At 43.2% G+C, this 27,927-nt stretch overlaps 4 protein-coding genes across 4 annotated transcripts; 1 reads left to right on the top strand and 3 right to left on the bottom strand.

The window, feature by feature from the left end:
* Positions 1–521: 521 nt before the first annotated feature.
* Positions 522–6,924, bottom strand: chrdl2 (chordin-like 2). Its single transcript, XM_056594433.1, has 11 exons — positions 6,739–6,924; positions 6,364–6,476; positions 6,014–6,107; positions 5,777–5,922; positions 5,083–5,176; positions 4,802–4,863; positions 4,467–4,656; positions 3,901–4,089; positions 3,214–3,381; positions 3,024–3,116; positions 522–2,833 (listed from the first exon to the last, which is right to left on the bottom strand). Exons 1-11 carry the CDS (start codon positions 6,803–6,805, stop codon positions 2,706–2,708), a joined length of 1,344 nt encoding a protein of 447 aa, XP_056450408.1. The 5' UTR covers positions 6,806–6,924; the 3' UTR covers positions 522–2,705.
* Positions 6,925–7,227: 303 nt separating this feature from the next.
* On the bottom strand, positions 7,228–14,387 carry spag7 (sperm associated antigen 7). The gene is made up of 7 exons (XM_056595329.1): positions 14,273–14,387; positions 13,393–13,460; positions 11,611–11,699; positions 10,877–10,961; positions 9,746–9,835; positions 8,714–8,870; positions 7,228–8,534 (listed from the first exon to the last, which is right to left on the bottom strand). The coding sequence occupies exons 1-7, from the start codon at positions 14,355–14,357 to the stop codon at positions 8,404–8,406; spliced, it is 705 nt and encodes a 234-aa protein (XP_056451304.1). The 5' UTR covers positions 14,358–14,387; the 3' UTR covers positions 7,228–8,403.
* A 446-nt stretch (positions 14,388–14,833) lies between these two features.
* On the top strand, positions 14,834–17,182 carry defbl2 (defensin, beta-like 2). Its single transcript, XM_056595330.1, has 4 exons — positions 14,834–15,130; positions 15,380–15,550; positions 16,447–16,570; positions 16,808–17,182. Exons 2-4 carry the CDS (start codon positions 15,490–15,492, stop codon positions 16,827–16,829), a joined length of 207 nt encoding a protein of 68 aa, XP_056451305.1. The 5' UTR covers positions 14,834–15,130; positions 15,380–15,489; the 3' UTR covers positions 16,830–17,182.
* A 1,260-nt stretch (positions 17,183–18,442) lies between these two features.
* On the bottom strand, positions 18,443–27,515 carry mepcea (methylphosphate capping enzyme a). Its single transcript, XM_056594778.1, has 6 exons — positions 27,301–27,515; positions 25,924–26,722; positions 24,545–25,881; positions 21,875–22,093; positions 21,404–21,527; positions 18,443–20,946 (listed from the first exon to the last, which is right to left on the bottom strand). The coding sequence occupies exons 1-6, from the start codon at positions 27,442–27,444 to the stop codon at positions 20,912–20,914; spliced, it is 2,658 nt and encodes an 885-aa protein (XP_056450753.1). The 5' UTR covers positions 27,445–27,515; the 3' UTR covers positions 18,443–20,911.
* Between the last annotated feature and the right edge of the window lie 412 nt (positions 27,516–27,927).

Here is a 27,927-nt window from a genome sequence, read left to right as displayed (position 1 = left end):
AGAGAGAGAGAGAGAGAGAGAGAGAGAGAGAGAGAGAGAGAGAGAGAGAGAGAGAGAGAGCTTGTGAGAGAGAGGGAGGTCTTATGTGAGAAGGAAACACCATTCCGACCTTACGGAGGAGAGGAGAAAAAGAGAGCACAGTGAAGGAGAAAGAGAGAGCATGGAGAAGGAGAAAGAGAGATCATAGTGAAGGAGAAAGAGAGATCATAGTGAAGGAGAAAGAGAGAGCACAGAGCACAGTGAGGGAGAAAGAGAGAGCACAGCGAAAGCGAAAGAGAGAGCACAGTGAAGGAGAAAGAGAGCACAGTTAAGTAGAAAGAGAGAGCACAGAGAAAGAGAAAGAGAGCATAGAAAGTAACTACATGTTTTATTTTGAATTGTTTTTGTCTCAGTCAATCCCAGTTCATGCATCCACATTACTTCTTGTATGTATTTATACATTATGTACACATCGCTCCTCCATTTCCTGTACTTCACTCTGAAGCAAGTCTGTTTATGTTCTAGGTTTAACGTTGTTATTTTGCCATTATTCCATCGTGTGTGTTCACATGGCAACAATTGCACTTCTAGCCGTGCCTGGAAGGATATATTCCATGCCCAAAGTCCTAAATTATGCCTCATATTACACAGAACATGTACTACGTCGACATAACAGCTGGCTTGTTGAGAGCTGTACGGTTTAAGTCTGTTGCCTAGGTTTACAATGGCAGAGGATGGAACAGGCAACCCAATGATCTACCGGCATCTACCTAATTTTAATATTTTTGTATTTTGCCGCATGAGAATAATTGTGGATATGAACAGATATTTACATTCGGCAGATGCTCCTATCCAAAGAGACTTACAAGTGAGTCTGAGAATAATCGAAGCAGACATCCAACAAGTAATCACAAGTGTGGCCAGACTAAATTTTGAGGAACCATAACTGATGTGCATAAGAGTAGCTGTGAGAGTTTGCTCGATGTTATGCTGAAAAGTTGGATTGTTATAAATCTACAGTGCCTTTCATCCTCAACAGTACTTGGGCTTTGACTCAGGTTTCCATATACATTAAAAGGTTCAACATTCACAGACCCAGATGTTTATCGTAGATCATACTATTGGATAAATGTCCCGTTAGCACCAGTGGGAAACCCAAACTGTAGATTAAATCCTTAAATCCTCAGTTTGAAGGAAATCTGTTTCGTGAAGGTTTTATAAATGAGAAAGACTGCATCAAGTTCATTGTAGAAACTTTATTTTAATCCAAACATTGTACCGTGTATCATTTAACCTTACTATAAGGGAATGGCTTGTCTACGCACTATTTATGCAGTACGTTTTTTATTTGAATAGTACTACTGCAATATCTGGTACGATATCGATATCTGAAACTGCAGTAACTGGTATGTTTATCAGAATACTACTGTGATATCTGGTGTGGTTTTAATACTACTGTGGTATCTGGTATATTTTTAATACTACTACTGTGATATCTGGTGTATTTTAATAAATGCTACCTCACTATCGGCATGTTAATTTACTTAATACTACTTCTGATATTTGGTGTTTTTTTTTTGGTGTTCTGTGATATCTGCTACCTCGCTATGGGTGTGTTTCGGTGGTGCTGGTGGGACATTGCACCTCTGCTTTTGATTTATCTTCTAATACTTAACGTGAGTTCTGGTGCAGAGCCTCGCCCCCATTTGTGGTGCCTCTAGGGCAGGGGTTCTCAAAGTTTTGACAGCCGAGGGCCAATTTAGGAAACTAAAATTTGACTGAGGGCTGCCAAAGGAAAAAATATTTGGCGGGAAATGACAGGAAACTAATATTTTTTTCAGGAATGTTTCAGCGGGCCGCCATTGGCCCGTGGGCCTCAGTTTGAGAACAAATGCTCTAGGGAGTGAGGTGCTGTTCATATATATACAGCCTTTTTACCTAGGTAAGCTTAGCTACAATTCAGGACTAGTGTAAAATGATTCATACATAACTTATTCAGACTTAATTTTGAGGATGATTTTGTGGAACATGCATGTTAATGGATGATAAGGTAGAGCCATACACAGGTGTTGATGTTAAGCCTTCTCAGTGGGCTAACTTGTCACAGATTCATAGGTTTTTAATGTTTAGAGAAACACAAAGCATTGATCAAAGTGTGTATGGATGTATAGATACAAACATTTGAATCATACAATAAGCATGACAGGCATTCTTTGAGTTCATAAGACTTTTATATGTACAATAAATATAAAAAGATAACAGAGTAACTCAACAGAATTACAGTAAAGTTTTTAAAGGCTGTTGATTTAGGTCAATAACCCCCTGTCTGAAGTGTTATAACATAACACTTACAATGTTATATGGAGACATTGTTAACGAAACATTAACTGTTTAATTAGTACATCGAGCTGGTACAAGAGATTCTGACCGCAAAAATCATATATCTGAACTCTATTTGGGTACTGGTAATGTAAACATTTTAAGTTTTTATATTTTGCCATACGGTCATACACTGTATATTGTTTGTTGCAGTATGTATGTAAAAACTATTTTTATAAACATTTCTACCTTATGATGTACAATAGCAAAAGTAAAGCAACTATTAAAAAAAAGCTCTTTCTATAAATATTGTTTTGTGCATTGTTTTGTGGCAGAAGTCTATGGTATATTTGCGATGATCCTGCTTTAACTGGGATCTAACTGTATCCCCGCGGGACATTGTGTGTTTAAGGTGAACACATGTCTTCAGTGTGCTTGGGGTTTAAATAATTGACTATCTCCCTGATACCGTCATCGCAAACCGTCGTTTGAGAATTGTCACCGATATTCTCCCCCTTAAACTTTTTCCAGGTGTCTGCAAAAGAACCCACAAAAGCCTCAGCAACAGAAAAGTTGAAAATAATAATCAAAATAATAATTTGAACCATTTAAATTAAATATACGCAAAACCTTTTGAAAAACAAAAAAAGTGCCACCGCCATATCATTGAAGATTTATATTATATACTGTATGTGTGGAGAGTGTAGAACAATGAATCAACCAACCTTCAGCGACCGTAGCGAGCAATGTGTAGCTTTCAGGGTGATCCGTGACGTTTCTACGTTCCACTTCTGCGATTTCCAACAACTGTAAATCCTCTGCGAGGGTCATAAAAGTCAAAATGCTGCATTTTAGCAATTTTAACCATCTATAACTATAACATTTTTTTTCTTTTTTTTTGAAGCTACACATTACCTCCCACGGTCTTCCAGGTTTGGAGTTCCACCTCCGTCAGCCCCAACTTTTCGATGGCGATGGTTCTGATGTCGTCTGAGTCGTTTCTCGCCGGTTCCACCTTGTAGACGAGGACGTTGTTTCGGTAACCATGGTGACACTTGCTCTGGTTCGTCTCGGCCCGAAGCTCTGGAGCAAGAACCAGGACAATGGTAGCATGGCAGGCTTTGGACTGATCGTCAAATCAATCATTCCCTAACGTTTTGTGCTGAGGCACAGAAAAAAACCGAACTAGAAATTCAAGGCACACCTGCGAAAATACGAATAATAAAAGTACAATCTAGTGTCAAATGTATTCCATGTGCATTGATGGTTGGTATAGACTTTAGCTGACAAAGAAAATGTTGGGGGCGAAGCACGCAACAAAAATAATAAATACAAATGCACACAAATCAAATATTTTATGTCCAGTGGCGTGGCATTCGTGGTTGGTCAGATTGACAAATGGCATTTAATATTTGTTAACAGAAATCCGTAATTGACTTTGCCGGCTTTGCCCTGGTCCCTTCAAGCTTATTTCATATTTGTGGATCCTCTTATCCATTCATTTAAATCCGACAACATTCACGGTGCTCCAAACACAGCCTGGAGGCCCATTGGTGTTCCTCAGGGCACTACGTTCAGGCTGCTACTCTTCTGCAGTTATACCTGGGCAGGTCTTACAGCATTTCCCCGCTGACTTGGTGGGTCGTTTGCAGGGGTACTGGTTGGGACAGGTGATGCGTCGGCAGTCCTGCAGGCCGTCGCTGCACGAGCACAGGATGCACTCCAGGACGCGTCCCAGGACAGGGTGCCATGTCTCCCCGTGGGAGTACGTCTTACTGTTGTACGAACACGCTGGGGGGGTGGGGGGAGACACATGCAACAAGGTTAATCGGTGGACTAGTAGTTATTAGTGATCAATATGAATTATTATTATTACAATTTATTTTGTGTTTTAGAATCATAATAACACATTAACATATATAACATGTAACATATATTTAACACAAAGGTTACAATAACAATAATTATTATTATTGTTACTACCATTATTAATAGAATCAATATCTTTACTATTATCAGTCTAGGGTTATCCTTGTGCCTAACCTTTTCTTCGCAATAATGACAAAAGTATTGGGCCCCCTAAAGTGCCGAGTAGTAAAGCAGGGTTATGATGTAGTAGGAGCGGCTGCGGAGCAATTTGGAACAATACAAGAGATTAAAAAACAAACCTTTCTGCTGTTTCTTCTGTAAGAAGATCTTGACAGTTGTGTCCGCGGCTCCCTTCAGGTTGAGCTTGCCCAGACCCAGGCCCCAGGGCCCCGACCTGGGGCTGCTCTTCAGTGAGGACAAGGTGGCCCCAAGGACCCCCGTCCGGTCCCTCACCAGTGGCTCCTCAGAGCACTGGTCCACAGAGTGTCTCTGGTGTCACCGGGCAGATATAAACCCAGCGTTGAGTTAGTGGATACTTGGGTTACAATCTGCAAGAATGGTTTTATTCAAGACTTGATGTATGAAACACACATATTAAATAACTGTCATCATGAACGATTATGAATGGACTCACAACACCCCGGTTCAGCTGTTGGTTTCCATCCTCTGTGGACGAGGAGCCGCTGGTCAGCTGATCTGGAAGGAGGATCAATCATCAACGTGTCAGTATGCAGGCATAGTGCATGCAACGTCCATCGGAGTAGCCACAATCATTATGAGCACGTTCCACTACAGATGTGTCGCTGTGATTGGCCGTCAAGCCAGGTATATGGGACGCAGACAGATCAGATCCGTGCAAGGATATTCTATGTACATCACAATATATGAATGCAGATATAAGGAGAGCGTGAGGACCTCTGCAGACCATGCAGCAGGTGTCTGGCAGGGGGACGGGGGAGGAACAGCTCAGGGACTGGCAGGTCTTCAGTGCGCAGAAGATGTTCCCATTCTGGATGAACCGCAGGTAAAAAGAGATGCATCACTTCATTGGTATACACATTCATGTTGTGGATTTAAGAATATAAATATTCATAAGAAATGGATAATCTGCGGTTGAGAAAGAAAGTACCAGTATTTTTAAAGTAGGCCTATATGAATTAAATATGAATCCAGCTTTGCTTTTACACACTGATTCTCATTCAGAGAGTAAATTACATATTTCTACGTTCAGAATTCAGAGTTCAAAATGATGGAACATTTTCCGGAGTTACTGCTGATGGAGATAGTAGAGCAGGTGAGGGGTCGAGCATGTTCCAGAGACACATGGGTCAAATCAAAGGGGATCTTCATCGATAGGTTAGAACTGACCACAACAAGGATTCCCACATAAAAAAAAAAAAATTGACAATTGGAATCAATTGTTTCGGTTTCATAAAAGAGCTGTCAGACATCTTCATAACAGCTTAAGCACAAGCTTTAGTATTTTGGGTATGATTTGTATGCGGGGTTTGGGTTATGTTTGTGTTGTGGGCCTGGGACTTGGGTCTATATAAGACGCAACGTGTTATGTTAATAAACATCTAACGTTAGAGGATAACGGGGCACTCACCGAGCACGTGCACATGACGCACTGGTTGGTCTGCCTGGACGGGAACAGGTCGTGTTTGGTGAACGACTCCCCTGGTTGGTAAACACTCCCGTTGTACCGACAGGTCTTCACCGAGGCTCGGAGTCCTGCAGGGACCCGGGGCTCGTCTGCAGAAGAAGAACCCAACAAACAATCCTGCATTCACGAAGGGGGAAGAACGATTTTTATACGGTAGAGCTGTGTCTGTGCTGGGCTAACCTGGGCAGCGGGGGCAGCACTGCTGCGGCTCGGTCACTGAATTCTCACAAGTCAACGCAGGACACCTGATTGTGTTACATTTCACATGGCCCGCCTAAAAGAGATGGACGCTGACGGTTAACGAGGCAAACACTGAACTACAGAAACACACACACGCACACGCGTCACGCGCACGCACGCACGCACACTAACAGTGCGGTATACAGCGTAGAGGAGAATGGTCACGTCAATTAAACAAACGAAGTCATACATTTAAGAATTTAAGGCTCCTTTTTTTTTTTTTTTTTGCGTAAAAGGCTGTGGAAGTGGAGGTATTTTGGGACGGTAAAAAAATTGGCACCATAAGCTACCTCCGTGCACATGCAGCGCATACAGAACATGAAGCCAAAGGGCTCGAGGTAGGGATGCCAGCTGTCCCCGGGACTGAAGATCTTGTCTTTGAAAGTGCATGTCGTCCCCGACACTGAATGAAAAAGATATGGCAGCCATCAGATGTGTAGGAATCACGCATTATTCAATAAACAATGTTTATGCTTTCTTTATTTTGTTTAAACAAACAGAGAAAAATGGCTACAGAAGGTAGAACAACGATTACAATGGTATTCAACAAAGAATAAGGAAATGTAAAATGTAAAAAAAAATATATTTGACTTGAGTTACGAACTTATTTGACTTTAAACCTATGTAATCAGTCCAGAACAAAGTTGCCTTATGGTTCCCCTCACCTTTTGTCGTTTTCAGCTCTGCATCCGCCAACCAAGTTATGAAGATAAACAGAGAGATGAGCTTCATGTCTTGAATATGTTAAGAGTGGGTCTTCTACGCGAAATAAAAGTTAGTTGGATCCTGCGTATCTTCAGGACAGCGAGAAACGAGGATAAAAAGCAGCTATTTATCATTTATTCACCCGAGGCGCCCCCTAGAGGCGCGGAGAGGACACGTGCATGAGAAGGTTGTGAAATGACGCTTCGGGGCCAAGTGGTTGTGCAAAATCCAAAACAAGGAACTAGAATTGTGTTTTGAGATACGCTGTGATCAATTACACTAAATACTTTCATTTATGTATTAACAATCCGACATGATTGGCACACAAAGGATGCAGATCAGTAGGACCTGAAAGTTCATATATTTGTTGAAATGGCTATCCTTTGAGGAGATTACGTGAAAACAATTCTAAAATAGGCTTACTATGGATAGACTTTTGGAACAAATGACTTGAAAATTGCTATACTGTGTTTTTGTTAGTTTTTATTGAAATAGAGGTTACCTTTTACATACATGTATGCTGATGGCAACAATCATAAAAACAGACATGGGTATGTCAAATAAGAAACATTATAAAGCACAGTGAAAAGTCAGGAAATAAATATAACATCCATTTAAAATACAACCCGCTTTGATAGCCTTAGTTTATAAGGGCTATACTCGCTTTAGAACTGTAGGAACCAGACTTTTATGAACACACAACATAGTAGACACGACCACAAATATGTTCATATCATGAATAATAAAAAAATAAATTCTAAAACCTCCCTCCTCTTTTGGAACCTTTGCCATAACTGCCCGTTTCCATCACGGTGTAAAAACGCTTGGTTTAAATATCATCGCTAGATGGCGCCAAACATTCCTATAGCAGACGGAGACACTTTAAAAACATTTGTTTGCGCCTTCTACTGTTTATTCCTGGGCTACTGCAATACGTTATTTGTGTGTGGAAGTTTGAAACTTATTCAGTAAATCACATAGCCCTATTGAACCTCATTAAAAAAACGATTCTGGTGTACAAACCAGTAAAAAAAATAAAATACAAAAATAATAAAGACAAAAACAAACAGAAAAGATTTCATAAGATGAGTTTCAAGGGAACAGTGCATGTACAAACAGGTTATAGCTTCACAATCACAAATCGTTAAGCATCTTTGAATTTATTCCTATCATCAATTTGAAATACACTAGTCTCGAGGACTATTGTTTTACTGAACAAAATTTAGTGCCTTTTGCAGCCTATATATGCAGCCTTATAGCGAATGTATGTTATGTCGTCACAGTAAATTTGAGGCCATTTCAGGAACTTGTAGTCATTTATCTGAAACCGGTTGTCACTTGCGACTTACTTTGGAGAAGAGAAAACACTTTATAGACCTTTTTTAAAACTAGTTGTAATGGAACTATTCCACTAAAAAGCGACCACACACCTCAGTGGGTGGATGTAAGCACATGTACGTTTGAGCCCTGTCCCTATGACGATGTATTAAGAGATACTGGAGGACAGCACGGTGCTGTGGGCTCTCGGACCATCGCCTGGTACACTTTAACGGGAATATTGCTTCTTGAACGTTTAAAAACTCACACTAACACAGAGAGGGGGAGCAGGCGGGGGGCCAGGGCCCTCAGGACTGACTGCTGCCTGCGTCAGGCCCCGTAGCCCCCGGGGGATCCTCCAGCTTCTGCTTCTTCTTGGCTCTGATCTGGTTCATGGCCTCCTCGATGGAGCGCTTGTCGCGCTTGTTTGCCGTGGGCACTGCAATTGGTCCAACCGTAGACCAATGGAAAGAGAAGCCGGGAGAATGGAGAAGGGGGGTGACACAAGTAAAAAAATTTAAATATATGTAATTTGCTGTTTAGGATTATTATATGGATTATTCTAGAAAGGTGGCTGGATAATTTAATGTTTATTGAAAGTCGGCTCGGTGCACTCACCACAGCCATAGGCACTGTTGGCCTCCAGCGTGTGCGCCGCGTCCTTAGCGGCAGACGTCCCGATCAGGTGGCTGTACTTGTCCCGGTAGTTGGAGGCGGGGGATGCCTCCAGTTTATTGGTCTTCAGAGAGGTGGCCTGCTCCAACGCTGCCTGCTCCTGGAAACACAAAATGGCGGAGCGCTGAGTCAGAGAGAGGGGCGGCAAAGACAGGGCTTAAAATGGGCGTATATGTGTACACATTGTGAATGTTCTTTACACTTCTTGAATAAACATGAAAAAAAATAAAAACTATGTTAAGAGTGAAGCCAGGTCCCTTGCAAGTACCTGCTATACAGTACAAGTGATTACAAGTAAATTTTCTTCCACATTTTTGGTTCCAGGTTGTCTCGTTGTCAGGACGTTATGAGATTCAGTTGTGGTTTATGAGTAGTCTTTTTTGTGCCTGTGGTAATTCTACAGTCGTACACGTTTATGACGGACTTCTCAAGAATAATTATTCTATATTAATACGTACATACTATTTGAATTTTCTGCAATAGGACAAAAATAATGATCAGGGTGGAAGCGGATGATATGGTGAAGCCCTTCACCGGTCGCGTTGCATCGCTGAATTAGCGGTCTCTTTTCAAAGAAACCAAAAAGAAACGTGTCGGCCTACAACACAAACCGTGTCCCTCCACGGACTATACACACCTCTTGTTTACTTCGCATCTTCTACAATTGGTGCCGTCATTGGAACATCGGTTGGCAGATAAAACACCAAAACGGTACTGGAGGCACACAAACGGTGTATAGCCGAGCACTCCTAGTTGTTCATTCTATGTTCTCCTATGTGCTCCTCCTGCTCCCTACGCTACAGCGCGGCGTGTCGGTGGGAGCAGGTCATAAAACAAACACGACGCGAGGAGACCTCCCCGGGCCCCCCGTGTAGCTATGGGGTTAGTGTGAGCCGGTGTGTGTGTGTGTGTGTGTGTGTGTGTGTGTGTGTGTGTGTGTGTGTGTGTGTGTGTGGCCCCGTGCGGCGGTCATACCTTGAGCCTGCGGCGCTGCTCGGCCACCTGTGGGTTCCACTCCTCTCCCTTACGGTACGCCTCCAGCTCATCGTCTGTAGGGGCAGATTCCTGCAGACAAGACACAGGACGCGTGGGGGGGTTTAAAGTGTTGGCGTGCCACGCAGACTGGGAGGGGCGCTCTGTTACTGGGAGCGAGGGAAGGTGGTGGGAAAGGGTTACTGAGTATGAGAGGACGAATCCTTTTGGATTAATGTGTTTATGAATGGGCGCATGTGTGTATGAATTGGTAAATATGTGTATGAGTGGGTGAAAGTGTGTATTTGTGTGTATGAGTGTGTATGAGTGGGTGAAAGTGTGTATGTGTGTATGAGTGTGTGAAAGTGTGTATGAAAGTGTGTATGAGTGGGTGAAAGTGTGTATGTGTGTATGAGTGTGTGAAAGTGTGTATGAAAGTGTGTATGAGTGGGTGAAAGTGTGTATGAGTGGGTGAAAGTGTGTATGAGTGGGTGAAAGTGTGCATGAGTGGGTGAAAGTGTGCATGAGTGGGTGAAAGTGTGCATGAGTGGGTGAAAGTGTGCATGAGACTTAGTCTTAGAGTACCATATTAAGCGCTATATAAATTTCATTTATTATTATTATTATTATTATTATTATGAGTGGGTGACAGTGTGCATGAGTGGGTGAATGTGTATGAGTGGGTGAATGTGTACGAGTGGGTGAGTGTGTATGAGTGGGTGAATGTGTACGAGTGGGTGAGTGTGTATGAGTGGGTGAATGTGTACGAGTGGGTGAGTGTGTACGAGTGGGTGAGTGTGTACGAGTGGGTGAGTGTGTACGAGTGGGTGAGTGTGTACGAGTGGGTGAGTGTGTACGAGTGGGTGAATGTGTACGAGTGGGTGAGTGTGTATGAGTGGGTGAGTGTGTATGAGTGGGTGAGTGTGTATGAGTGGGTGAATGTGTACGAGTGGGTGAGTGTGTACGAGTGGGTGAGTGTGTATGAGTGGGTGAGTGTGTACGAGTGGGTGAAAGTGAGTATGAATGTGATGCATTCATTATAAAGCCTTGTGTGTGGCCATCAAGTTGAGAGAAGTGTTCTATAAATACTGTCCATCCACCATTCAAACAAATGTGATCTATTGTATACCCCACCTTCTTGAAAAGCATGACGTAGCGACTCTCCTCGTCCTCCCCAAAGGAGAAGGACGCGAGCCCGGCCACCTCCGCAACATCATGTCTGCAGGAACAACGCAGAGAAGTGGCTTTAGATTAGAGGAATTTTATAGGAATGTATACATTTGTAAAAAAACAGTATACAGATTGCGAAAAGCTTAAAGAAGATATGCGAATTATTGAAATGTTTCTCTGCACTCACTCAGATTTATCCCACTGCCCATACCACAGCCACTATCCCCTCACAGAATTAAAAAATGTGTGACTCAGTCTCTGAATCCTCTAGACAAAACAGAATCACGGATTCAGCAGATCTTCACATAGACAATGTCAACAATTAACCTGGGGTCTTAACACAGACACAATGCTTCAAAGTTGTATTACAGCCTTAAAAGAAGCACCCCTTCCTTTTAGACAACTCCTGTTAGAGATCTTCGTGATCAGGCTGGGAGAGCCAGACTGGAAATGCCAATTTTAGTTTAGCCAGTGGTGCATTATGGTACTTTTAGATGTACTTTCCTTTTAATTCCCATTGTAACAACGGCAGCAATTTATCTGAGTGACATAGTAGCATCAAGCGATTCAAGCTGCAAACTGTAAAATAGGCCTGGGAGCGTTGTACATTACCGATATTAATTGATGATGATGTCAAGTGTTTAGGCTTTATAACTAAGAGTACTTAGTTTAAGAGTATACTTTCTAATGGTACTTACATTATACTTCTTTCTATCTTCCCCATGGGTGTGTATTTTCTTTTGGGCTGCGTACTGTCCTGAATAAAATCTGAAACCTCCTTCTCCATCTGCAGAAGAACATACACCATACATGTAGCATGTTAAAGATAAATAAACAACACATGTAGCATGTTAAAGATATATAATCCATACATGAATCATGGTAAAGATACATCAACATAAGGGGTGTAACGATACACTTATTGGTCCCGAACCGTCACGGTACAGGCACTTCTGGGTGGTTACAGAGGTAGACCGCGGTGCGTAAATGTGGCGTACATAGCGTTAATATGGCGAATGTAAAGGCTTGTTTTGCGATGCCGAATTTAAAACTTGAAGTCGGAGTGCCCCCCGGACCGTTTATACTACTCTGACTCCGTTATCCGACTCCGTAACTACGGAGACCCCTTGAGCATTTGCAGCTCTCCGTCGGGATGTCGGATACGCAATGCAATTCGCCGCCCGATCGATCTTATATGTTGACTACAAACCATGTAAGCAGTGTTGTAAATAAACTCTGAAAGTTTTTCAAATCTTATTTGGTGTTTTATTGGTCCTTAATGTGCAAAGTAAACAATGTACAAAGTAACTAAGGTGCAAAGTCAAACCGGAGAAGTGATTCCGGAAATGATTCTGTTGGAGGGCCAATGACAGCCCTTGCCGTCTCCGTTGCGTCGATGGATAGTTAAAAAAATATTGGATGTGAACGTAAGCTACGGAGAGGGTCTCCGACAGGCTCTCCAGCTACGTCCAGGTGTTACTAACACCGAGCTGTGCAAACCCAGCTCACGACACTATTTCAACAACCCCTGACTGGGAATTCAGAAATGCAAATGCCATAACCAAGTTTATTGGTGTTTTCATTGCTTCTGATCTACGGCCAGTCTCCGTTGTTGAAAAACAAGCAGTTTTTAAAATGTTCCCCTTAACTATGAACCGTACCGTCCTGTACCCTACCGTGACTTCAAAACCGAGTTACGTACCGTTACACCCCTGATAAACAATACATGTCGCATGTTAAAGATACAGTTTACAGAGGTAGTGAACCTACTCTTCTGGAATTCTATCACTAGACTGATATATTAGGGGGGAAAAAAGTCCCATTAGACTACAAGTGTACAAGCAGGTTAACCCCCTCTCGAAGGCAGCAGTCCACATAAAACGCTGGCCAGACCGAGCTCCCCACATCAAACACACACTGGGGCTTGTATTGAAAGAGCCCAAGAAGCTTCACCCTCTATCGGACGCTGCTATCAACATGAACCGCTGCCAAGACAGAGCTCCCCACATCCAAACACACCTCCCACACACTCGATTGCTTTCGGAGCAAAATTGAACATTCACACTTGTTTGCAGAGAGGACACAAGCAATCAAAAAATCTCTATTGAATAAGTAGCATGATAGACTAGCTATTTTTTATCAATAAAAACTGTGAACCAACTTCAGTGACACTACATTAATTGGCTTACACTTTTGTCCAACGCAACAACAACTCCAATCAATAAGGAAGATATAACTCTAAAAGGGCAAGAATCATTGGAGTACATAAACTTAAGTGCTACAAAAAACCTTGATATACAAACAGTCAACGTCCAAAATATCCCTGAATCCCCATCAGCTTTGGACATGACGAAAGGGAAGGGGAGAGGATTAAGTTGGTTGCAGTCTGCCACCTTACCAATAGAGGCCACTAAATGATATACTGTACCTTTAAAGATTACTTTTCAATTGATAGATGACGGATGGATGGAAGAGCTCACCTTTTTCCTAAAGTCAGCTTTCTTTTTCTTTTCATCCTCTTGCATCTTCTTCATTCTGGCTGCTTGCTCTGAAAAGACAGAAGGGTATCTGTAAGGGTTTTTAATGTTCAATACTTTGTAACCACTGTCCTATATACAAAGTATAATCTGAATATGTCTGTCTGTTCTAGCGTGTTGCGGGTACTGGACTGGATGCCTGGACTCTCCTCATGGATAACCGGCCAGAACCCCATCACCATTTTAATATGATGTGCATGTATTAACCTGTATGTCAATTGTGGCACCCATTGCACTCCTGACCATCCCTGGAAGAAGGGATCCCCTACACTGCGTTTCTTCTCAAGATTTCTTCCTTGCTGATTCAAGGGAGTTTTTTCTTGCCCGTGTGGGGGCATGGGTAAAGGGGGGTGTCACAAATATTTGGCCTGTTAAGCCCTTTGAGACTGTAATGGTGATTACGGGCTATACAAATAATATTGAATTGAATTGAATATAACCTTTCATTAGTCCTTCACTTGCTGTGCTATGTAAACAACCATTAAAACTGGTCTTTTAGGAAGGCCTGGTCTTTTTTAGGTATTGGAATTGACAATAGGTACAATAAAACACAAACTAACGTGTATTACTAGGTTGTGTCACTGTCATTAGCATCCATGTGTAGGTTGTACTAAGTTAACAGGTTTGTGTTGACCTACACAAGTCTTTTAATAATTTAAGGCGGGACTAAAAAGCGACGCATGCTTGATGGAGAGCTGGCTTGGCCAATCTGAGGACGAGAAAACCATTTCGCTTCCCTTTTAATAATGCGCATTCCGATATATGATGCCCGTTCATAAATGTCTCCTTTCAACAGTAGTGGCGACTTGTGGAGAGTGTGTACCTCGGGCCTTTCGTCGGCTTTCCTTGTCGCCGACTGTCGGAGGTTTCTCCATCGAGCTTAAAATTGAGCCTAGGAGGTCCGCCATCTTGGAATAATAGTATTAGCGCCGGTTTTGCGCAGGCGCGACTTTCTGCTTGTTGTTTATTTTCGCTGCGTTTAATCGGGTGAAAACAGCGCCGTACTTAATATATACCGCCATCTACTGGATTGGAGGGCCTACTATAACGTATCTTTATAGTTTATCTTTATTTATGCAGTAGAAGTAATCAAGTATTTATTTTTCTGTTTAAGAAGTTGTTTTTTATGATGTCCCATTATGACTTTGAGGATTTTATTGAGATAACTGAATGTGTTTGAGATAGTATCTAATATATCTAGTATTATCTAGTATAATAACTCTGAGCCAATTCCACAACTAATATAATAGGCTACATGTTGATATCAATATGATATAGACCTTATGCAAGACAAACGATGGTGCTTCTTCTGTAAACAAAATATTTCTGCTTTGTTTATTATTTGCCTGTCATAGTCACTAGGGGGCACGCTATACACGTGCATCTGTCTGTGAACAAGTCTGTGTTTGTTCAGTTAACAAAAGTCCCCGCGTCACTGGACCTGTGTGTTTTGTGAAGTAAAAATGTACTTTAACAGCATCAGCAGTATCACATGAATATATCCAGACGAGAGTGACACAAATGGCACGACTGTTTTAACCAGCCTGGAAGCCCACAGCTAGCTGGTTTATACAGCGGGTTGGGCCTTAATCACTGGGACTCACTTCACTTAAAAGAGTTAATGATGAATTTTGTTCCTTGATTTGATTTAAACTGCCATATTCCAGCGACAGGGCTTCATGTGAGTAGCACACAACACAAACATTCTTAAGGGACCTGAATTAAATATGACTTTATTCATTCATGCCACATTTTCAAAGAAGGACCACAATCAATAGTAAAATAAGGTATCTTGTGTCTACAGGAGACGACTGAGAGCCCACGTTTAGTTTGAACCAACCCACTAGTAGTGATGAAAGCTACTAGACTCATCACAGTGTTGCCAGCGACATTCACAAATAATCCATGTTCTTGTTGTGGTTCTGCACAGAGTGCGTCACGGGACCCCTCCCCTGCGTCCGACGAGCCGTTTATAAACGCCCCCCGGTGGAGGAGAGCCCCCACTGTCTGAGCACCAGGCGCGAGGCCCACAGCCTGAACATGGAGAGGGTCCACCGCCTGCTGCTGCTAGTCCTCCTACTGGTGCTGCTGACCGGAGAGGGTGAGACAGGGCCACACACACACCACACGCAGCCACGCACACACCCCACACGCAGCCACGCACACACCCCACACGCAGCCACACACACACCACACGCAGCCACGCACACACACCACACGCAGCCACGCACACACACCACACGCAGCCACGCACACACCCCACACGCAGCCACACACACACACCACACGCAGCCACGCACACACCACACGCAGCCACACACACACACACACACACACACACACACACACACATGGACATGGACACACACACACACACACACACACACAGCCACAGCCACAGCCACACACACACACACACACACACACACACACACACACACACACACACACACACACACACACACACACACACAGACACGGATACACACACACACACACACAGACATGGACACACACACACACGCACACACAGACAAAGACACACACACGCACACACAGACAAAGACACACACAACCTACACGCAGCCACACACAGCCACACACACACACACACACACACACACACACACACACACACACACACACACACACACACACACACACACACACACACACACACACACACACACACACACACCACACTATTACATAAACCCTGCCAACATGCTTCTACTCCTACATAGTCCTAAATTATTAAAATAATCAAAAATATTTTGTAAAAGAAGATGCAGATGTCAGAGTTAAAATAATAAATTGTGTACTTGTATGGGGTACACAATATTTGAGATTCAGCCAACTCTGAGATTACAGTAAACATCCATAGTCCTGCTAGCTGTAAACAATCAACTGAAATGTGATGATGCATGCACATATGGTCAATATGGTATGCCATACATCATCAACGTTTTCTTTCTACTTTTATGTTTTGGCGGATAGTATTGTCTGCAACGGAGGACGCGGAGGTGCAGTACTGGACGTGTGGCTACAGAGGACTCTGCAGACGGTTCTGTTACGCCCAGGAGTACATCGTTGGACACCACGGGTGCCCACGGAGATACAGGTAGGTTATAGACACAGAGCCACTTGATATAAAATAGTGCAGTTGTACACACCATAGAAAGTTATTTTTATCGATAGTTATATGAATATAAGTTTCGGAATTATGTATGCTGTTAGAGTTTGTTGAATTGTTTTTGATGAATAGGTTTAAGTCATGCTATGAGATGGCAATCCAATTGTGCAAACTACACATGCAAGTTGTGTGGTTGATTTTGTGGTTGTTGTTGTTTATTTACAGGTGCTGTGCGATGCGGTTTTAGCATTTCCTGCATATCCTGCAATATTCCTGCAGGATAAACTGAACAAATGGAGGAAATAAATTGCTTCACGTGTGGAGAACATAGGTCATTTTAAGATGTGTGTGCAGTACACTTGTATTTAACTTCCTCAGTTGCACTTAGTGTTAAATTATTTATATATTTTACATATTTGCAATTTAATTCATCCTATCTGTAATTCAACTTTCAGGCAACACCGATGTTCGTTTTGCTTTCAGAAATGATTTGCTGGCAATAAATGCAGGCAAACAAACACGTTTAACAGAGTTTGGTGTAAAGTGATATGGGTCAGGGTTTGAGTTTGTACATTTAAATGTGATTCATAAAACAAGTTAGGTGAACTGTAAATTCATTCAAGTTATAGTTGCCTGTGACTTTGCTGAGTACTGGATTCTCAGGCATGACGGTTAAGTTATTTATAGTAACAAGCAATACTATCAAACTATTTAAAACCATCCCTTGTGATTTAATACAACTATGGGTATTTAATTTTATTTTTATTTTTAGGATTCATCCCCAGCCTCTTCACCAAATATATTTAATACTAAACCTTAGCAACCAACCCTTTATCACTGTAAGTGGACCTCTGTGTCTGAAGATGCCAGGCTGTCCTGTCCTGTAAAGGTTAAAGCTGGATGATGGGCCATCAGTCAACAGAGGCTGCTTTGTGCACAAATCTGTTATTCATCCGCAGCATGACACGGACACAATGGAGCGCACGTGCACACAAAGCTGTTTACATGAAGCCGATCTTCCCTGTCTGATCATTGAGCAAACAGCAAGGCGGAGAGGGGGGGGGGGTCATCCAATCGAAAACATCTGAAACCAGAAGGAAACATGCACTCCAACACACACAACACATGCACTAGATGTAAAAGGGTTGAATGCCTTCACTTTTTATTTAAAATCCTAGTATGATTGTGGTTAATTCTGGATATTTATATCGGATGTGACTAGAGTGAATCCAGGTACAAGTCATTAAGCAGCAGGTAGGGGCTATGGCATCATGCTCAAGGATACATACAGGTAGTCTGCAGTAGAAATTAGGGCTCGTACCCAGAATCTTTCCAATGGGAGTTCAAGAGTGGCTCACACACTGGCTTTCTATATTTGACAACCCGAGGGCAATCCAGACTTATTTATTGCACCAGAAGCACTCCTCAGATGGTGCTCGACAAGAATGAGCAAGTTACTGGTATCAAGTCAGTTACACACACATACACACTTCTAATACCCAAACCAGGTCCTGAAGTAGGTGAGTATAGTTTGTATGAACTGCAGTTAGATGTAGCCTCTGAATTGAACAATGTGAAATTCTATCCCTTCCTCACTAGGTGGTGCTGTGTGTAACCGGTCCACCTCTAACTAATTAAGCGTGTGTCAAGTGTCTTTAACATAATGCACGTATTACAAAAAAAACAATATATATATATATATAATTATATGTAGAAAATGTTAAGAATATATATTTTTTTAAATGTGAATTGTAAGTATTATAAATAAATCATGCATTTTAATTAGGTATTGGAATTGACAATAGGATATATACAATAATAATAAATAATTTCTACATGCGTGATAACACCACAGTAGACGATTACACAGGAGATCATTTTAATAATTTGTAATTAAAAGACTCTTTGAGGCATGTAAATAAAAACATGTTTACCTAAAAGACGCCCAAAATAATTGTTTTTCATCAGGTTAAGGTGCTTGTTTGAAGCGCAGTCGTTAACTGCCGTAGACAGGATTTATGTATTGACATTTCTGAGTTAAACAAAGACCATTTAATTTTACGGTTCTGGATTCTAACCAATAAGACCCTGTCCTGTGTGATCAAGCTGTCAGGTTGCTAAAATTCAGAATGTTGTCTGGTTAATATACTGCCACATTACGCAGAAAATGTCAATTCATAAATGCCATCTACAGTTACAAAGAATATATGAATTCCCACAATCTTATCAGTGCAAAGAACCTCTTTATTAATCCATCTTGGATTAATAAAAGTACATTTTATCTTTCTCTTTAAACAACCATGAAGACTACATGACACTCAAATAAACACCTGCTCCATCTCACATTTGGCCTCCCTGAATAATCCAACCAGGAACATGAGAACACAGTTCTGGAAGCTATCAAAATGAGCTTCATAGAACAGTTAGTCTTGCAATAAAACAAAAAAAGCTATGAAAATTGTAGGCAAAAATAGGGCACTAAATGTATCTGAGAATCGGATTGTCTTAAATTTGGGTGCATACCCTGACTAGGGGTTTGATAAACTCTACAGACTGATCAAAATATCATATACTTAAATGTGTAAATTACATAATGTAATCTGCTATTTAACAGAGGAAGAGCGGCCTACATTGTCTATATGATTTATCTATGAAAAATCGAACTGGTCAGAATTACTATGAAAGGGTAGGCTTACTTTTATTTCTAAAGAGATCTGACTGAAATGTATATTTACCAGACTCAGTGTCTTCAGATAACCCCTTTGTTAAATGAGTTAACCAAAAAAAGAAACTGCCGTGGGCAGGAAGCATTTAGTATTGTATGTAATATATTGATTAACAGAGCTGGATAAGCTTTGGTACAAGAACTCTGACCTACAACATTGGCAGCAAACATGAAAACAAGATGAAAATTCAATGAAAATGAACATGACAAAAAAAGTTCAACATATTCAAAAGCATAACAAAAGTTATAAAACAAAACTTTATTACATCAATTACTTTTCTTGAAAAGGAAACAAAAAGGATCCCTCGTGACCTCCGTCATAACGTCTCACTTTAACAAGTCACACAAAAACGAACAAATGATTATGATCGGTTTTGAAAACCAATGGATTTTCAAAATATGAGTTCGAATTGATTTTCCTAAAAAGGAAAAAAAAAGGTTTATTTGAGGAGATTTGCAAATTAAGAGCGCAGGTGGATACAACATGGCTAAACATGGGAGCACTTCCAGTGTGTGACAGTTTAAACCTGGACTTCCAACGTTGGGCTGAACTCATGAAAAGCCAATAAACAGATCACACTTTAACCTCTCTGTATAAAGACAAAGGTCTTTGTAAAAATCGTTTGCAGAGTAATTGATACATCTTTGAGATCTCATGGGATATCATATAGGATAGATATGGCTTTGCTTTGGAAAGGAAAAGCCCATTGCTGATGTTTTCTAGTTTAATAATCATAAAGGTCCCCCCATGCTGGCTGGCTGAACCCCTGCTTTGGTGTCATCATAACCAAATTACTCATGTTATGCAAATGGGTTTAACTTAAGCGTTCCATTTTTTTTTTACATATGAAAATATAAAAACATTGCAGATAAACGTACCCTGACATTGTTAAATAATTTCCATAAAGTAACAACCTCAAAACCACCATTGTATTCTTTATAGTCATTCCCTGCTGAGCATTTGAACTGTCAATCACTCAATCGACAGGAATAACTTGTCTAGATAAGTAGACAGAGGGTCAGATTACAAAAATATTTAAAATGTCTGAGTGTTATTCTATCAGACATAAATCTTTCGCTTTGTGTTGTCCGACACCTCTAATGAACCCAAGATACGCTTTGATCAACAACAACGAATAATAATTTTTCTTTACATTTGTACATTTAATGTGATCGAAAGACTGGAATTGTTCTGATGACACCAAACAAAACAAAACAAAACAAAACAAGAAAACATCAGCAATGCCATGCCAAAACTTAATTTACAAAAACATAAAATGTGTAGAGTAATTATAATATACTAAAAACATTGAAACACTCATTACGGAATCGGGTTAAGGTGATCACTACTAAAAAACTCCCCACAGCCGGGAAGATCCTTTTGAGTTGATCCCCACCTTTCGTAAAGAGTTTGAAACCTTTTATTCTTGATAAGGGTACTCGATCTGTGTAAAAATGATCACCCATGGTCCTGGTCTCCATCTGTGTGCTCTGCGGGGGGTCCGGTATCGGTCGGGGTGTAATTAATCCTAGTCCGTCGGTTGGGGAGGGGCGGGTCGCTCACTCACATTCAATGATCGTCAAGGATCTTCAAGGCAGTGCGGTCATTTGTGAAACAAGTAGATCGGTCTCTGGAAACCTGGGAGAACGGGCAAGGAGGGGATTATGTTAACGTTAAGGAGCTCTGGAAGCTGTCCAGGTCGAGGGTTAGAGGCTGAAAATACTTGGTTTGGGAGCCCTGAATGCTATTTGTTTGAAAATGTCAACCGTTACATTATCGTTAATATCATTGGATAAATACGACTGAAAAGTACTGAAAGCAAAATAGTGTTCTGCTATAGAAGAATAAAAAAAAATGCATGATGATACTGTAGGTGGAATTAGATTATGAACGGCTTTAGAATAAATGTAGGAAGCATAAAGAAAAATCTGCCTTCTCCTATGTTAGTGAGGAGAAGGAGAAGCCAAAACCTCTCTGCGCCGCATCAGCAATGTTCACTTGCACGTTAGCACCATGCACACGCACGACAGCACACGCACGTCAGCACCGTGCACACGCACAACAGAAAATACTGAAATTCTTCTGAAAAAGTTACCCTTCGCTGAAGAGTTAGGCGTTCCGATGAACTCATAGCTGGCGAAGCCGACTTCGGTGGTCAGGTAGTTGGTGAACTGGTCTGGCTTGAGGCGAATGCTCTTGTAGTTCTTGCTAATGACGTCCTGTGAAGACCCAATAGAAAACATCTTAACGTCTTTAACAAAATCCTTTTGGAGCTTCAAATTTGAGCTATAGACTTTTTTTTCTCAATGGCATCATTTTACCAAAGACCATTTAGAAAAATGAGGATGCAAATATATACACATTATGGTATCGACATATATATGTCGGAAAAAATATCCCACCCACCAGGAATTGGTAAACAACGATTTGAGTACTTGTTTTGAGACAAACTCAAGTGATTTGACGGCGAAAACATGTAAACAATCTAAATGAATCATTCAGTATTCAGCCGCCTCCTTAACCCCTCCCCCTCCCTCCCACCTCCTATGACATCACTTCCTCTTACGGTGAGCTTATTCCTGCGGACGTAGGTGTCCCAGGGCTGGGGCTCCAGGACGAAGATGCCCCCGGGACGAAGGTGTCGGTAGGCCCGCTGGAAGAACCTCTTCAGGCCCTCGTCGCCCCAGTTCAGGTGCACCCACTTGGTGACGCTCAGGCACAGGATGACGTCGTACTCGGGCCGCTGGGTGAGCAGCAGCCGGTCGCACTCCAGCACGTAGTTGGCCTGGAAACAACGCACCACATGACCACGTTTAAAAATACAACCCAAAAAGGTATGAGAGGAGGGGGAACTGTATGGTGTGATCCCCAGTGTGTGCACTCTGACCTGGAGGCTTCCTTACCCCGACCTGCTCCCCTATGACATGCATCTGAATGTCACTGGGATCAGCAGTGGATGATAGGTAAATGACTATATAGTAGGACATGGTAGATTCATCTGCCAAGCTTAAACCAACTGGAGGATTCTTACACATTAAAATAAATGTTTATCTTTTGTTTACATTTCAACTGGACCTTTAAACATTTACATTTAGGGCATTTAGTGGACACATTTATCCAAAGCATGAACTAAGAGAAATAACAATATATCGCTGTACAAGTGCCAAGCACTAAAAATAGATTGTTGTCAAATAAAATAAAAACTTTCCAATGTATATATTAAATATTGTAATATAAAACAATATAAAAGTGCCATCAGAGGCATTATTCCTTCTTAACATGGATAGTAAATAAAACTTGAAAAATTCCTTCAGAAAATGCGACTGCTATAGTGCAATGTGAGGTTGAAAATATGTTTTAAACAAAACACATAGAAATGACGTAAAGAAATGTTAAATGGCAAGTGAAGGGATCAAGTGAAGGGATTTGAACTACAATTTGAATTGTTGACTCCAAAATTGGAATGGCGTCTCTAGGTGGAAAGTTTAGGAAGGAGATAGGTCCCAAAGTTTGTAGAGAATAATAAAGAAAGAAAGAATAAAACTTAAGAAGAACAATAGTTGAGGGCGGCTGCATACAGCATTGACCTAATAAAAAAAGCTGCGTCCAAAGGAAGCACAGCAGCCTTGGATTTCTTAATTGTTTTTTTTCTTCATCAAGTATCGTGGCGAAATACAGTTTCTGTCATGTTTTTTATTTGGCATTTTGTAAATCCATGGATTTCTGTTGGAGGACTCATTGCTCCTTGACCGGAAACGGAAAGGGGGGTTGGTTATAGTCTTTGCGCTCGGTTCTAGCCCTACTGTTGAGATGGAGAACCGAGCGAAAAGACTACAACTAAACATAAACAGCCCCCTGTCCGTTTACGGTCCGGTCTCCGCTCCAAAGGGATTTACAAAATGCCAAATAACACACGACAGAAGCTGTATTTCCCTGCGATACTTGATTAGGAACATCAACGAACAACACTAACCACTCGGTGAGTTGCACATTTCTGAAAACGAATGTTTAGGGTTGTTTTAAGGACAGGTTTGTGAATGCCCATAGCTAGCCATTCTGAAGCAGGCAGGGGCGATTCAAAATTAGCCAAATACCCGAGACAGGACCAATCGTCAAATTTCCGGTGTCAACCACCAAATTTCATCCTAGACACACCAGAAAGGGGGCTCAATGTGCTAAATACCGGAATTTTCCTTTAAACATGCGCCGATAACGTGAACAACTTTTTTGATTTTGTTTTTGCATGGTCAGCCGGTCCGCGGATCACTTGCATCCCGAACCGTGAGGGTTGATCCGTACGGATCACGGGTAATCCGTGCTCCGTTGCACCACTAATATAAACTGCTCTTTCCTTTAGGCAAGGCCTCTATGTTGAGATAAATGGATATTATTAAACATCTTTATTTAACTATTGAATTGTAAAATAAAAATAAATACGAATCTTGCTGATCTCCAGTCAGTAACAGTAACAAATCAAATTTGCAGCTTTTGCGTTTTGCATATCGCGTTCTATTACATCGCAATGTCGGTTTGAATTTGAATCATCCTTCAGCCCTAATCTAGAGTCTCTAGCGGAAGCTAGTGAGCGACTCTGTGGTTCTGATATTGGCAGGGCTGATGTTGTTTCTAACAATCATGCACAACAACTTCTATTTTAACTTGGTGCATGACATATTCTGGTCATCTCAAGTAACTTAGAACTGCCTTAATACACTGGATGTTCTTTGGTTTGTCTCCAGGCTAGATTTAGGCACAGACCTATAATTAGGAGTATTTAAAAAGAGGAACAATCTATTAACAAAATTAAATAAAAATAGATCTTCAATATTATTTGAAAGGAAATCCAATTTCTAAAAACATCCCAGACACCGACAGAAACTTATTTCAATAATATATAACATTTTTATCTCAAAGTAAAAGTCAATCTATCAACATTATCCCAAAGTTAACATGACTATGTCATGACAGCTACATTACTAATACTAGGCAGCCTGATTGGTGCTTTGTTAAATAAACAAGAACCATTTACAGGTATTCAGTCTTAAAAATCTGCTTACCCAACATCCTGCCAGGATGTTATTATCTCTCACACACACACCGCTCACACACACACACACACACACACACACACACACACACACACACACACACACACACACACACACACACACACACACACACACACACACACACACACACACACACACACACACACACACACACACACACACTTTACCTTGAGGAAGGAGACGTTGGAGGGGAACTCTCCTGGCTGGACGGGGGGCTGCTCCGTGAGCGGCGGGGCCGCGATGGGACCCCTGGTGCGCAGAGACAGGGGAAAGTGGCAGCCTCCAGGACCGCCGGCAGGATCTACACAGTCCTCCACCTCCACCTCCTCCATCCTGCTCCTCTGCAGCTCCCTCCTCCTCCTCCTGCTCTCAAGATCCTCCTTCTGCAACTCATCCGCGCCCCGCTTCGTTCCCTCCCTCGTTCCCTCCTTTGTTTCCTCCTTCCTCTGCTCCTCCTTCCTCTGCTCCTGCACCTCTTTTGGCCCCAGTTCCGCTTTCCCTTCACGCTCCTCCTTTCCGTCTTGGAGCTCCTTGGTTCCCCGGTCCTCCATCTCTTGCTCCACCTCCTTCTTCCCCGCCCCTTCTTCTGCGTGACGGCTGACCCCTCCTCCTCCTCCTCCTCTTTCCACCACCGCCTCTCCATTCTCCTCCTTGCCTCCCACCTCCATGTGCTCCTCCTGTTTGTCCCCAGCTGCCTTCACCCCCTCCTGGCTCCCCTGGCTCTTCCTCCTCCCCTCCTCCTCCTCCTCCCGGGCCTGCCGGGTCTCCAGGTCAGACAGGTAGTGTCTGATGTTCTTGCGCGCCGCGCGCACCAGCCCGCCGTCGATGTCCACGCCCAGAATGCGCGCCGGCCGCAGCACCTTTGCCACGTAGAGGGTCACGTGTCCGGCGTTGCAGCCCAGGTCCAGCACGTCCTTCCCCCGGAACCACTCGGGGCGCAGCACGCGGAGGCGGGGGTCCTCGCTGGAGCCGGGGTTGCGGTAGCCGTAGTATTTGTTGTAGTTGCCGTACTGGAACTTAGTCGGCTGCGGCTTGTGCTGGTTGTAGGGCTGTTGGTGGTGGTGGTGCTGTTGTTGCTGCTGCCCCCCATTTCCGGTCTTGGGGCCCCCCCTTGGCGTGCTGAAGCCCTGGGTCGCCGGAGGTCTGGGTCCGTGTTGTTTGGTGACCGCGCCGCACGACGTCACGGGGAGATCCGTTTTCCCTGAGTTGCGGCGGCGTCTCCGCCTGCCGGCGTGCTGATTGGTCACGGCCGGCAGGGCAGGCGACGTCACAGTGTCGTCGTGGGCGCTCTGCGCTTGCTCTGTGGCGCAGGGCGGCACGTCCTCCTTGGCGCCGTGCGAGGCGGGCTCTTTAGCGGCACTGGGGGCCTCCTCTGCGATGGCTGCACTGGGTTCACTGGGGGCAGGGGCGGCGGGGCTCGGGTCGACGTCCATGCCTGTGGCGGGTTTCCCTTCGGAGCCCTTTCCTGAATCTGATGACATGTGGAGCTGCTGTACCGCCGTCCCACCTCCCCCTCCTCCTCCTCCTCCTCCTCCTCCTCCACCACCTCCTCCTCCTCCTCCTCCATGGTGTCTGTTGCGGTTCCTCCTGCGCCCGCCACTCTTGAGCGGTGACACGAGCACATTGCTGTCAGGAACGCCGCTGTTGAGGTTCAGCGGGTCGGTGATGTCCCGCGGGATCAGGATCTCCACCGGCTCTCGGTTCTTGGAGGGAAGCGGCGAGGACTTGGGCGTCTCCGCATTCAAAGCCTTGTTCACCTCCTCGTCCAGCAGGCTGTTGAGGTTCAGGGGGTCGAAGATGTTCCCGCCCAACAGGAAGTTAGAGGGAAGCACCGAGTCGCTCTCGGAGTTGGCCCTCCGTCGTCTCTTTCCCGACGCTGGGTGGTTGAAACCAAAATTGGCCGTGTTCCTGCGCTTGGACAACTTCGGCTGCGGCTGATGCTGTTGTTGTGGTGGTTGTGCTGGGGGTGGTTGATGTTGTTGTTGTTGTTGTTGTTTTGAAGTTTGCAGAGAACTGCTGTGATTTATGTGGTTTTCATCTCCTTCCGGTTTCTGACACAACTTCTCAGAGTTGGGGCAAGTCTCTATCAAACTCGTATTGTTTGGCAGGACCAAGCTGGCAGCTAAGGGACAGTTGGCGGTGATGTCTGAACTGTCTGTTCTGTCAGCAGACAGTTTCACCTCCGTCATGACGGAAATGTTGTTGCAGGCTGCAGTGCATCCCAATAGCTGCAGAGACGGAGTTAATCCAGACCCTGTCTTGCCATTATTCATCCCCTCGTCTACCGACATTTCTATGTTTACTATTGTCCAAATATTGATGCATACATGGAAGCCTCTGTGAATCTGCAAGTGAAAGCAAAACACACAAGTGTCAATCACGAGGTCAACTTTCTAATCAATTAACAAAGCTATGCCGTCTTCACACAAACTTGCAATGCATGCACACACACCAGCGAAAGACATGCAATGCAAGGGCTTACCGGACTGAGCATTGGAGTTAAGGAGAAGATAATGCTACACAGTTCACTGGCTACTGGGTTAGCGCTGAGCAACTCTCTGCACTAGCAGGAGGAGCGGGCCAGAGGAAGACTCACCACAACGTACACTCAACGTTACGGTTCAAGTTGAACATGCAGCGACTATAACCGCCAGAACGCTCCTCTTATCTATGTTGCTTTTTCGCTGCAAAGTGCAAATTATGCATTTTAAGTCACGACTCACGTGATTTGCCATGTGCCATTAATTCTGTATCGAAAATCAAAATAACAGTGTCTCACCACCTCAGCAGCTCCCCACGCCTCCAGTCGTTCCGACTGTCACCATTCACTTTCCACCGGAGCTAACGTTAGCGTGGCTAACGCCAACCACAGTATATTATCAACAGAGCCGCATACACCGTAAACCGTGTTATGTGTTCGTGCCTCAGAGCTGCTTCTCTCTCTCTGGCTCGACACAAAAGTGCCCTGCTCCGTCACTCCTCCAGTGAACTCCTCGCACGTTCTCCCTCCAGGCAGGTCCGTGGATGAATAAATTATTCCGTTTGCTAGTCGGGCATGGCGGCGCATCCGGCCGCCTTCCGCACTCACAAGTGGGATGTGTCCAAAAGATGGGTCTCCGCTTACCCGCGCCAAATTCTCCAGTCCGGTGGTATTGTTATGGACAGAAATACATAGTTAAAATATATATACTATATGTGTGTGTGCGTGTGTGTGCGTATGTGGGGGGGGTGCGCGCGCGCGCGTGTGCGTGTGCTGGCGTGCGTGCATGGGTGTGTGTATGCGTGTATGCGTGTGTGTGTGTGTGTGTGTGTGTGCGTGTGAGTGTGTACTTATTCACACGCTAATCGAGGATTGGTTTACAAGTTTAAGAACAATTCAAAAATGTATCTTTAAATTTAATAGTAGACCATCAGACATGTATTCAACTCCTTGTCTGTCATTGATGACAAACTTCTAAGAGTTTAACAGTGAACTGACTTTATAACGCTAGAGGGAGACAAATCTTTAGTAATGGTATGTTATGGCCTACCCTTTATTCTAAAAGTAGTA

Source organism: Gadus chalcogrammus, chromosome 7 (genome assembly GCF_026213295.1).
Source record: "Gadus chalcogrammus isolate NIFS_2021 chromosome 7, NIFS_Gcha_1.0, whole genome shotgun sequence".
NCBI classification, from domain to species: Eukaryota; Metazoa; Chordata; class Actinopteri; order Gadiformes; family Gadidae; genus Gadus; species Gadus chalcogrammus.
The sequence above is the reverse complement of the archived record's forward strand: the minus strand, read 5'-3'. Positions and strand labels throughout refer to the sequence as shown.